This window comes from Halictus rubicundus, unplaced genomic scaffold (assembly GCF_050948215.1).
Source record: "Halictus rubicundus isolate RS-2024b unplaced genomic scaffold, iyHalRubi1_principal scaffold0163, whole genome shotgun sequence".
NCBI lineage: Eukaryota > Metazoa > Arthropoda > Insecta > Hymenoptera > Halictidae > Halictus > Halictus rubicundus.
The window spans coordinates 70855-84787 of record NW_027488704.1 but is presented as its reverse complement, the minus strand read 5'-3'; the positions used below and the strand labels follow the sequence as shown (position 1 = coordinate 84787).

Below are 13933 nucleotides of genomic sequence, written 5' to 3'. Positions count from 1 at the left end.
GGGCGTGTTATGCAAAATGCACGGATTGGTGGAAGTTCCCCGCAAGGACTTCCACCAATCAGCCGACAAGCATTTTTGAAGATATAAGGCAGAGACTACCGACGCGAAATGGGAAGTCACGAAGTCGAGACACAGCCGCGTATCCGCCGAGTGACTTAGAGTCTAGTCCGGTCGTTGCTAAGTTGCAATAACAGTTCAACCGCGAGTCGAAGCGAATCGCCGGTTTTAGTCGAACCACCCCGGACGCTCTCGCGATATCACTCTTTATTGTAAATAAACGACTCAGTCACGTACACCTGATTTGAACACTCATTCTAAGGCACCCGCCTTATATAACCCTGTTCCTTCATTGGTGACCCCGACGTGATCAGGGTGACTGAGTCGCATCACACGCATTTTTTTTTTTCTTTTCTCTCGAAGTGCGTGTAGTGCAGTGATATTGAAATGGAGACAACGACGCCAGAAGTCAGCAAGGTCGCCATCAGGATCCCACCTTTCTGGCCTGAGCAACCCGAACTGTGGTTCCGCCAAATCGAGGCACAGTTCGCCCTAAACGGGATTACAGCTGACACGACAAAATTTTATCACATACTGTCTCAGCTCGAGCCCAAATACGCGGTGGAAGTGCAGGACATTTTTATAAACCCACCGGAGGCCAACAAGTATGGGACACTAAGGTCCGAACTTCTGAAGAGGCTGTCGGCGACCCAAGGAAAAAGGATCCGGCAGCTGCTGGAGCAGGAGGAAATAGGCGACCGAACCCCGTCGCAATTCTTACGCCATATGCGGAACCTCGCAGGTACCACAGTCAGCGACGAGTTCCTGCGGACCCTGTGGTCAGGTAGACTACCCAACGTGACCAGAGCCATCGTCTCGGCTCAGTCAGACCTGCCATTAAGCAAGCTAGCCGAGATAGCCGACCAGATCCACGCGGAGGTGCAGCCAGCCCAGGTAGCCAGCACGTCGGCCCCAACGCAGTCCGACCGCCTGGCAGAGCTCCTGATCGACCGATTGGAGAAACTGGAGCTTCGAATCGCCGAAACATCCCGACCTTGCAGTCACAAGGGAAGCAGGACGCCCAGACGGAGTCGGTCTTCGTCCAGGTCATCGCGTAAGACGGAGAACGTCTGCTGGTATCACCAGAGGTTTGGGAAGGAGTCCACCAAATGCCGCCAGCCGTGTTCGTATGCGGGAAACGAGTCCCTCCGACACTGACCGCGGCAGCCAGTGACGGAACATCCACCTGCCGCCTCTTCGTCACGGACAAAGTGACGAAGACCGAATACCTCGTCGACACTGGCTCGGACCTTTGTGTGTATCCACGCACACTCGTCAAAGGCCGAGTCAGCAAGACGTCATACGAGATGGTTGCGGCAAACGGATCGACGATCGGCACCTACGGCATCCGCGTGATGGACCTCAACCTGGGACTACGGAGGGCCTTCCAGTGGAGGTTCATCATCGCCGACGTGGGAAAACCCATCATTGGCGCCGACTTCCTCACGCGCTACGGCCTACTGGTGGACCTCAGGCGACGACGCCTGATCGACCAGACGACATCACGGACGACAACGGGACGCACCGTCGTGGGTTTCACGGACTCCATCCGGACCATCGCGGGAAACTCACGCTACCACCAGCTGCTAGCCCAGTTTCCCGACGTGACCCGACCCACAGCGACTCCTAGGCAAGTCAAACACGATGTTGTACATCATATTGTAACGACTCCCGGCACCCCCGCGTATTGTAAGACCCGCCGATTGTCCACCGATATGTACAAGGTCGCTCGCGCAGAGTTCGAGGAACTGTTATCTCGGGGTCACATCCGTCCTTCTAAAAGCCAGTGGGCTTCTGCCCTACACATGGTGCAGAAGAAGGACAACGGATGGCGGCCCTGCGGCGATTACAGGACCTTAAACGCTCGCACGATCCCCGACCGGTATCCCATACCACATATCGAGGACTTCGCGCGAACATTAGCAGGGAAGACAGTGTTTACTACGTTAGACCTGGTCCGCGCGTACCACCAGATACCGGTAAACCCTCGCGATATTCCGAAGACCGCGGTAACGACGCCGTTCGGGTTGTACGAGTACACCGTCATGCCGTTCGGTTTGCGCAACGCGGCGCAGACGTTTCAACGCTTCATCGACACCGTCTTACGCGGTTTCGATTTTTGCTATGCGTATCTAGACGATATTCTAGTAGCGTCAGTCGATGAAGACGAGCATATGGAACATCTGCGTCAACTCCTCGAGCGGCTTAACGAGTACGGTGTCATCGTAAACCCGAGCAAATGCGTATTCGCCGCTACCGAAGTCAAGTTTCTCGGGTATATTGTGAACGGCAACGGCACGAGGCCTCTACCTGAAAAAGTAAAGGCCATAAACGAATTTCCGAAACCAGAGACCGCGAAACAGCTCCGTAGGTTCCTCGGTATGTTAAACTTTTATAGACGGTTCATACCTAACGCCGCGGCGGTACAAACACCGCTTCACCACCTGCTCAGCGGTCGGACGGCGAAAGGCAACGCCCCGATCCAATGGTCAGGTGAAGCGGAAACAGCGTTTCAAGCATCCAAAGATGCACTTGCCAACGCTACGCTACTAACGCATCCATCGAGTCGTTCGCAACTCGCGATTATGGTGGATGCGTCGGATTTCGCGATCGGAGCAACGCTGCAACAGCGACAAGGAAATTCGTGGAGGCCACTAGCCTTCCACACGAAATCCATGTCGCCCGCACAGCGTAACTACAGCGCATACGATCGCGAACTTCTAGCGATATATACAGCGGTTAAGAAATTCCGACATATGGTCGAAGGTCGTTCGTTCACGATATACACCGATCATAAACCTCTGACTTTCGCGTTCAACCAGAGATCCGACAAATGTTCCCCTCGACAGTTTCGGTATCTGGATTACGTAGGCCAGTTCACCACTGACATTCGGCACATCAGCGGCAAAGATAACGAGGTGGCGGACGCACTATCGCGAATCGAATCCATCGCGTCGACTATAGACTACGCGGAATTAGCTCGTTCGCAAGAAAACGACAAAGAAGTCGACAAGTTCTTAACCGCGTCCGACACCTCATTAACGCTCAAGCGCGTCAAATTAATCGACAGCGACGTCGAAGTCTATTGCGACGTGTCAACGAATGTCGCGCGCCCATTCGTAACAGCACCGTTTCGCCGTCACGCGTTCTCAGCTGTCCATAACTGCGCCCATCCAGGTATCAAGGCCACCGCGAAACTCTGCAAACAGAGATTTGTTTGGCCGTCGATAGAACGCGACTGTCGCGCTTGGGCTCGCAGTTGTACCGAATGTCAGCGCGCTAAAACGAGTAGACATGTCTTCAGCCCGATATCGGAATTCAAAGCGCCGTCCGCCAGATTCGAGCACATCCATCTCGATTTGGTGGGCCCGCTACCGATATCAGACGGCAAAAGATACTGCCTCACATGCGTCGATCGCTTCACGCGTTGGCCCGAAGCCTTTCCGATCGCCAATATCGAGGCAGAAACGGTAGCGAAAGAGTTTGTCGCCGGATGGGTGGCTAGATTCGGTACCCCCATCCGGATCACAACGGACCAGGGTAGGCAGTTCGAATCGCAGTTGTTCAAACACCTGAGCAATTTATTAGGCGCGAAGCATATTCGAACTGCAGCCTATCATCCGGCGGCAAACGGCATGGTCGAGCGCTTCCATAGACAGCTCAAAGCTGCCATAAAGTGCCACGGCACGCAACGTTGGACCGATGCGTTGCCCGTAGTACTTTTAGGTATTAGGGCAGCGTATCGGGACGACCTGCTGGCATCAACGGCAGAGCTCGTCTATGGCGAGAGCGTTCGGCTACCTGCCGAATTTTTTACCAACACGGCGAGCAACGAAGACCCCGCGAGGATGGTGAGGCAGTTACGCGAACACTTCCGCGACGTTCGCCCGGTGCCGGGATCGCGTCATGGTGGCAACAAAGTGTTTGTCTACAAAGACCTAGCGACCGCCTCCCACGTGTACCTTCGTACCGACGCAACGCGGACCCCATTGCAAAACGCGTACGAAGGACCTTTCCCAGTTATTTCGCGTAACGGGAAGAATTTCAAGATTCGAGTGCGCGGAAAAGACACAACGGTAACCATTGACCGCCTTAAACCCGCGTACACGGTAAACGGTGACGAGACCGTACGATACAAAGACTCGCAACCGACGACCGAGCCGACCCCCGCGCAGGTACCTGTCCACACGCGCTCAGGTAGACGCGTTAGATTTCCTGACTACCTGCAGGTCGGAACGTGAGACAACCTTGCCACGTTGTATATATATTGTACATTTTGTAAATAGCCAGCTACAATAAGAATAGGTATAGATTACCCGGTAATTAGGATTAAGTTAGGATAGCGTTAGCACTGGTAAGGGGGTGATGTAGCGGCTAGCGGGGCGCCGGAAGAGAAATCTTCAGCGCACCAGCACCAAGAAAGATTTATGGTTTGCACAGCATAAGACGCTATTTGTGAGAAAACGTCTTTAACGTTTTTGGCCACTTAGCGGACAGATGTGTCCTTGTAGTTCCTAGCGACGAACTCAATAGCGCAAGTGGACGCCATAAATTTTGGGTAGTCTAAGGGTCTCCAGCCTAGAGTGTCCCAGCGACGCGTGCCTGGTTTCTATCACCCGGGAAAGCTGGGCCCATTGACGTAAGCCAGCAGTCACGTACCGCACTTAGCACGGGGCCCGGAAGACACCCCGCTGCATCACCAAAATTAGATTTTTAGCAGAACGACACGCTCACCCTTCTCACGCACGAGAGGCGTGGAACGTGGGCGTGTTATGCAAAATGCACGGATTGGTGGAAGTTCCCCGCAAGGACTTCCACCAATCAGCCGACAAGCATTTTTGAAGATATAAGGCAGAGACTACCGACGCGAAATGGGAAGTCACGAAGTCGAGACACAGCCGCGTATCCGCCGAGTGACTTAGAGTCTAGTCCGGTCGTTGCTAAGTTGCAATAACAGTTCAACCGCGAGTCGAAGCGAATCGCCGGTTTTAGTCGAACCACCCCGGACGCTCTCGCGACATCACTCTTTATTGTAAATAAACGACTCAGTCACGTACACCTGATTTGAACACTCATTCTAAGGCACCCGCCTTATATAACCCTGTTCCTTCAATAGGATAGGATAGAGGATAGGATAGGATAGTTGATAGGATAGGATAGAGCATACGATAGAGGATAGGATAGGATAGAGAATAGGATAGGATACATGGTATTATAGGGTAGAGGATAGAATAGGATAGAGGATAGGATAGGGGATTGGATAGGATAGAGGATAGGATAAGTAAGAGGATAGGATAGGATAGAGGATAGGATAGAGGAAAGGATAGGTTTGAGGATGGGATAGGATAGAGGATAGGATATGATAGAGAATAGGATAGGATAGAGGATAGGATAGGATAGAGGATAGGATAGACGAAAGGATAGGATTGATGATGGGATAGGATAGAGGATAGGATAGGATAGAGGATAGGATAGGAAAGAGGATAGGAAACGATAGAGGATAGGATAGGATAGAGTATAGGATAGGATAGAGGATAGGATAGGATAGGATAGAGGATAGGATAGGATAGTTGGTAGGATAGGATAGAGCATACGATAGAGGATAGGATAGGATAGAGAATAGGATAGGATAGAGGATAGGATATAATAGAGGATAGGATAGGATAGGTGATAAGATAGGATAGAGGACAGGATAGGGTAGTGGATAGGATTGGATAGAGGATAGGATAGAGGAAAGGATAGGATAGAGGAAAGGATAGGATAGAGGATAGAATACGATAGAACATACGGTATTATAGAAAAAAGGATACGATATAGGATAGGATAGGATAGAGGATAGGATATGGGATTGCCTAGGATAGAGGATAGGATAGGATAGAGGATCGGATAGGATAGAGGATAGGATAGGATAGAGGATAGGATAAGTAAGAGGATAGGATAGGATAGAGGATAGTATAGACGAAAGGATAGGATTGATGATGGGATAGGATAGAGGATAGGATAGGATAGAGGATAGGATTGGATAGAGGATAGGATAGGATAGAGGATAGGAAGGGATAGTTGATAGGATAGGATAGAGCATACGATAGAGGATAGGATAGGATAGAGAATAGGATAGGATACATGGTATTATAGGGTAGAGGATAGAATAGGATAGAGGATAGGATAGGGGATTGGATAGGATAGAGGATAGGATAGAGGAAAGGATAGGATTGAGGATGGGATAGGATAGAGGATAGGATATGATAGAGAATAGGATAGGATAGAGGATAGGATACGATAGAGGATCGGATAGGATAGAGGATAGGATAGGATAGAGGATAGGATAAGTAAGAGGATAGGATAGGATAGAGGATAGTATAGACGAAAGGATAGGATTGATGATGGGATAGGATAGAGGATAGGATAGGATAGAGGATAGGATTGGATAGAGGATAGGATAGGATAGGATAGAGGATAGGATAGGATAGGATAGGATAGGATAGAGGATAGGATAGGATAGTTGATAGGATAGGATAGAGGATAGGATAGGATAGAGGATAGGATAAGTAAGAGGATAGGATAGGATAGAGGATAGGATAGGATAGAGAATAGGTTAGGATTGACGATAGGATAGGATAGGATAGAGGATAGGAAGGAATTGAGGATAGGATTGGATAGAGGATAGAGAATTGGATAGGATAGAGGATAGGGTAGGATAGAGGATGGATAGGGGATTGATAGGATAGGATAGAGGATAGGATAGGATGGAGGATAGGTTAGGATAGAGGATAGGATAGGATAGAGGATATGATAGGATAGAGTACAGGATAGAGGATATTATAGGATAGAGGATATGATAGGATAGAGGACAGGATAGGATAGAAGATAGGATTGGATAGAGGATCGGATAGGATAGAGGAAAGGATAGGATTGAGGATGGGAGAGGATAGAGGATAGGTTATGATACGGAATAGGATAGGATAGAGGATAGGATAGGGATAGAGGATGTGATAGAGGATAGGATAGGATAGACGACAGGATACGATAGAGGATAGGATAGGATAGAGGATAAGATTGGATAGAGGATAGTATAGGATAGAGGATAGGATAGGATAGAGGACACGACAGGATAGAGGATAGGATACGATAGAGGATACGATAGGATAGATTATAGGATAGGATAGAGGATAGGATAGGATAGAGGATAGGATAGGATAGTTGATAGGATATGATAGAGGATAGGATAGAGGAAAGGATAGGATAGAGGATAGGATACGATAGAATATACGATATTATAGAAAAAAGGATACGATAGAGGATAGGATAGGATAGAGGATAGGATAGGACAGAGGATAAGATTGGATAGAGTATAGGATAGGATAGAGGATAGGATAGGATAGAGGATAGGATAGGATAGAGGATCGGATAGGAGAGAGGATAGGATAGGATAGAGGATAGGATAGGATAGAGGATAGGATAGGATAGAGGATAGGATATGATAGAGAATAGGATAGGATAGAGGATAGGATAGGATAGAGGATAAGATTGGATAGATTATAGGATACGATAGAGGATAGGATAGAATAGAGGGTAGGATAGGATAGAAGATAGGATAGGATAGACGATAGGTTAGGATAGAGGATAGGATAGGATAGAAGATAGGATAGGATAGAGGATAGGATAGGATAGAGGATAGGATATAATAGAGGATAGGGTTAGTAAGAGCATAGGATAGGATAGAGGATAGGATAGCATAGACGATAGTATAGGATAGAGGATAGGATAGGACAGAGGATAAGATTGGATAGAGGATAGGATAGGAAAGAGGATAGGATAGGATAGAGGATAGGATAGGATAGGGGATCGGATAGGAGAGAGGATAGGATAGGATAGAGGATAGGATAGGAAAGAGGATATGATAGGATAGAGGATAGGATAGGATAGAGGATAGGATAGGATAGATGTTAGGATAGAATAGAGGATAGAATTAGTAAGAGCATAGGATAGGATAGAGGATAGGATAGCATAGATGATAGGATAGGATAGAGGATAGGATAGGACAGAGGATAAGATAGGAAAGAGGATAGGAAACGATAGAGGATAGGATAGGATAGAGTATCGGATAGGATAGAGGATAGGATAGGATAGGATAGAGGATAGGATAGGATAGTTGGTAGTATAGGATAGAGGATAGGATAGGATAGTTGATAGGATAGGATAGAGCATACGATAGAGGATAGGATAGGATAGAGAATAGGATCGGATAGAGGATAGGATTGGATAGAAGATAGGATACGATAGAGGATAGGATAGGATAGTTGATAGGATAGGATAGAGCATACGATAGAGGATAGGCTAGGATAGAGAAGAGGATAGGATACATGGTATTATAGAGTAGAGGATAGAATAGGATAGAGGATAGGATAGGGGATTGGATAGGATAGAGGATAGGATAAGTAAGAGGATAGGATAGGATAGAGGATAGGATAGAGGAAAGGATAGGATTGAGGATGGGATAGGATAGAGTATAGGATATGATAGAGAATAGGATATAATAGAGGATAGGATAGAGGATATTATAGGATAGAGGATATGATAGGATAGAGGATAGGATAAAGGATAGGATAAGATAGAGGATAGGATGGGATAGAGAATAGGTTAGGATTGAGGATAGGATAGCATAGAGGATAGGATACGATAGAGGATAGGATAGGATAGAGGATAGGATAAGTAAGAGGATAGGATAGGATAGAGGATAGGATAGAGGAAAGGATAGGATAGAGGATAGGATACGATAGAACATACGATATTATAGAAAAAAGGATACGATAGAGGATAGGATAGGATAGAGGATAGGATAAGGGATTGCCTAGGTTAGAGGATAGGATAGGATAGAGGATCGGATAGGATAGAGGATAGGATAAGTAAGAGGATAGGATAGGATAGAGGATAGTATAGACGAAAGGATAGGATTGATGATGGGATAGGATAGAGGATAGTATAGGATAAAGCATACGATAGAGGATAGGATTGGATCGAGGATAGGATAGGATAGAGGATAGGATAGGATAGAGGATAGGATAGGATAGAAGATAGGATAGGATAGGTGATAAGATAGGATAGAGGACAGGATAGGATAGAGGATAGGATTGGATAGAGGATCGGATAGGATAGAGGATAGGATAAGTAAGAGGATAGGATAGCATAGAGGATAGGATAGAGGAAAGGATAGGATAGAGGATAGGATACGATAGAACATACGATATTATAGAAAAAAGGATACGATAGAGGATAGGATAGGATAGAGGATAGGATAAGGGATTGCCTAGGATAGAGGATAGGATAGGATAGAGGATCGGATAGGATGGAGGATAGGATAGGATAGAGGATAGGATAGGATAGAGGATAGGATAGACGAAAGGATAGGATTGATGATGGGATAGGATAGAGGATAGGATAGGATAGAGGATAGGATAGGAAAGAGGATAGGAAACGATAGAGGATAGGATAGGATAGAGTATAGGATAGGATAGAGGATAGGATAGGATAGGATAGGATAGAGGATAGGATAGGATAGTTGGTAGGATAGGATAGAGCATACGATAGAGGATAGGATAGGATAGAGAATAGGATAGGATAGAGGATAGGATATAATAGAGGATAGGATAGGATAGGTGATAAGATAGGATAGAGGACAGGATAGGGTAGTGGATAGGATTGGATAGAGGATAGGATAGAGGAAAGGATAGGATAGAGGAAAGGATAGGATAGAGGATAGAATACGATAGAACATACGATATTATAGAAAAAAGGATACGATAGAGGATAGGATAGGATAGAGGATAGGATATGGGATTGCCTAGGATAGAGGATAGGATAGGATAGAGGATCGGATAGGATAGAGGATAGGATAGGATAGAGGATAGGATAGACGAAAGGATAGGATTGATGATGGGATAGGATAGAGGATAGGATAGGATAGAGGATAGGATAGGAAAGAGGATAGGAAACGATAGAGGATAGGATAGGATAGAGTATAGGATAGGATAGAGGATAGGATAGGATAGGATAGGATAGAGGATAGGATAGGATAGTTGGTAGGATAGGATAGAGCATACGATAGAGGATAGGATAGGATAGAGAATAGGATAGGATAGAGGATAGGATATAATAGAGGATAGGATAGGATAGGTGATAAGATAGGATAGAGGACAGGATAGGGTAGTGGATAGGATTGGATAGAGGATAGGATAGAGGAAAGGATAGGATAGAGGAAAGGATAGGATAGAGGATAGAATACGATAGAACATACGATATTATAGAAAAAAGGATACGATAGAGGATAGGATAGGATAGAGGATAGGATATGGGATTGCCTAGGATAGAGGATAGGATAGGATAGAGGATCGGATAGGATAGAGGATAGGATAGGATAGAGGATAGGATAAGTAAGAGGATAGGATAGGATAGAGGATAGTATAGACGAAAGGATAGGATTGATGATGGGATAGGATAGAGGATAGGATAGGATAGAGGATAGGATTGGTTAGAGGATAGGATAGGATAGAGGATAGAGGATAGGATAGGATAGAGGATAGGATAGGATAGGATAGGATAGGATAGGATAGAGGATAGGATAGGATAGTTGATAGGATAGGATAGAGGATAGGATAGGATAGTTGATAGGATAGGATAGAGCATACGATAGAGGATAGGATAGGATAGAGAATAGGATAGGATAGATGGTATTATAGGGTAGAGGATAGAATTGGATAGAGGATAGGACAGGGGATTGGATAGGATAGAGGATAGGATAAGTAAGAGGATAGGATAGGATAGAGGATAGGATAAAGGAAAGGATAGGATTGAGGATGGGATAGGATAGAGGATAGGATATGATAGAGAATAGGATAGGATAGAGGATAGGATAGGATAGAGGATCGGATAGGATAGAGGATAGGATAGGATAGAGGATAGGATAAGTAAGAGGATAGGATAGGATAGAGGATAGTATAGACGAAAGGATAGGATTGATGATGGGATAGGATAGAGGATAGGATAGGATAGAGGATAGGATTGGATAGAGGATAGGATAGGATAGAGGATAGCATAGGATAGGATAGGATAGGATAGAGGACAGGATAGGATAGTTGATAGGATAGGATAGAGGATAGGATAGGATAGTTGATAGGATAGGATAGAGGATAGGATTGGATAGAGGATAAGATAGGATAGAGGATAGGATAAGATAGAGGACAGGATAGGATAGAGGATAGGATACGATAGAGGATAGGATAGGATAGAGGATAGGATATATTAGAGGATAGGGTTAGTAAGAGCATAGGATAGGATAGAGGATAGGATAGCATAGACGATAGTATAGGATAGAGGATAGGATAGGACAGAGGATAAGATTGGATAGAGGATAGGATAGGAAAGAGGATAGGATAGGATAGAGGATAGGATAGGATAGGGGATCGGATAGGAGAGAGGATAGGATAGGATAGAGGATAGGATAGGATAGAGGATATGATAGGATAGAGGATAGGATAGGATAGAGGTTAGGATAGAATAGAGGATAGAATTAGTAAGAGCATAGGATAGGATAGAGGATAGGATAGCATAGATGATAGGAAAGGATAGAGGATAGGATAGGACAGAGAATAAGATTGGATAGAGGATAGGATAGGATAGAGGATAAGATAGGATAGAGGATAGGATAGTATAGAGGATAGGATAGGATAGAGGATAGGATAAGTAAGAGGATAGGATAGGATAGAGGATAGGATAGGTAAGAGGATAGGATAGGATAGAGGATAGGATAGGATAGTTGGTAGTATAGGATAGAGGATAGGATAGAATAGTTGATAGGATAGGATAGAGCATACGATAGAGGATAGGATAGGATAGAGAATAGGATCGGATAGAGGATAGGATTGGATAGAAGATAGGATAGGATAGAGGATAGGATAGGATAGTTGATAGGATAGGATAGAGCATACGATAGAGGATAGGATAGGATAGAGAATAGGATAGGATACATGGTATTATAGGGTAGAGGATAGAATAGGATAGAGGATAGGATAGGGGATTGGATAGGATAGAGGATAGGATAGGATAGAGGATAGGATAGGACAGAGGATAAGATTGGTTAGAGGATAGGATAGGATAGAGGATAGATTAGGATAGAGGATAGGATAAGATAGAGGATAGGATAGGATAGGTGATAAGATAGGATTGGGGACAGGATAGGATAGAGGATAGGATTGGATAGAGGATCGGATAGGATAGAGGATAGGATAAGTAAGAGGATAGGATAGGATAGAGGATAGGATAGAGGATAGGATACGATGGAACATACGATATTATAGAAAAAAGGATACGATAGAGGATAGGATAGGATAGAGGATAGGATAAGGGATTGCCTAGGATAGAGGATAGGATAGGATAGAGGATCGGATAGGATGGAGGATAGGATAGGATAGAGGATAGGATAGGATAGAGGATAGGATAGACGAAAGGATAGGATTGATGATGGGATAGGATAGAGGATAGGATAGGATAGAGGATAGGATAGGAAAGAGGATAGGAAACGATAGAGGATAGGATAGGATAGAGTATAGGATAGGATAGAGGATAGGATAGGATAGGATAGAAGATAGGATAGGATAGTTGGTAGGATAGGATAGAGCATACGATAGAGGATAGGATAGGATAGAGAATAGGATAGGATAGAGGATAGGATATAAATGAGGATAGGATAGGATAGGTGATAAGATAGGATAGAGGACAGGATAGGGTAGTGGATAGGATTGGATAGAGGATAGGATAGAGGAAAGGATAGGATAGAGGAAAGGATAGGATAGAGGATAGAATACGATAGAACATACGATATTATAGAAAAAAGGATACGATAGAGGATAGGATAGGATAGAGGATAGGATATGGGATTGCCTAGGATAGAGGATAGGATAGGATAGAGGATCGGATAGGATAGAGGATAGGATAGGATAGAGGATAGGATAAGTAAGAGGATAGGATAGGATAGAGGATAGTATAGACGAAAGGATAGGATTGATGATGGGATAGGATAGAGGATAGGATAGGATAGAGGATAGGATTGGATAGAGGATAGGATAGGATAGAGGATAGGATAGGATAGAGGATAGGATAGGATAGGATAGGATAGGATAGAGGATAGGATAGGATAGTTGATAGGATAGGATAGAGGATAGGATAGGATAGTTGATAGGATAGGATAGAGCATACGATAGAGGATAGGATAGGATAGAGAATAGGATAGGATACATGGTATTATAGGGTAGAGGATAGAATAGGATAGAGGATAGGATAGGGGATAGGATAGGATAGAGTATAGGATAGGATAGAGGATAGGATAGGATAGGATAGAGAATAGGATAGGATACATGGTATTATAGGGTAGAGGATAGAATAGGATAGAGGATAGGATAGGGGATTGGATAGGATGGAGGATAGGATAAGTAAGAGGATAGGATAGGATAGAGAATAGGATAGGATAGAGGATAGGATTGGATCGAGGATAGGATAGGATAGAGGATAGGATAGGATAGAGGATAGGATAGGATAGAAGATAGGATAGGATAGGTGATAAGATAGGATAGAGGACAGGATAGGATAGAGGATAGGATTGGATAGAGGATCGGATAGGATAGAGGATAGGATAAGTAAGAGGATAGGATAGCATAGAGGATAGGATAGAGGAAAGGATAGGATAGAGGATAGGATACGATAGAACATACGATATTATAGAAAAAAGGATACGATAGAGGATAGGATAGGATAGAGGATAGGATAAGGGATTGCCTAGGATAGAGGATAGGATAGGATAGAGGATCGGATAGGATGGAGGATA

At 45.0% G+C, this 13933-nt stretch overlaps 1 protein-coding gene across 1 annotated transcript; it reads left to right on the top strand.

Moving 5' to 3' along the window:
- Window positions 1-444: 444 nt before the first annotated feature.
- LOC143363889 (uncharacterized) lies at window positions 445-841 on the top strand (the record flags this gene model as incomplete). The annotated part of the gene is made up of 1 exon (XM_076804418.1): window positions 445-841. A coding segment is annotated over exon 1 (397 nt), but the record flags the coding sequence as incomplete, so codon positions are not given.
- Window positions 842-13933: the final 13092 nt, after the last annotated feature.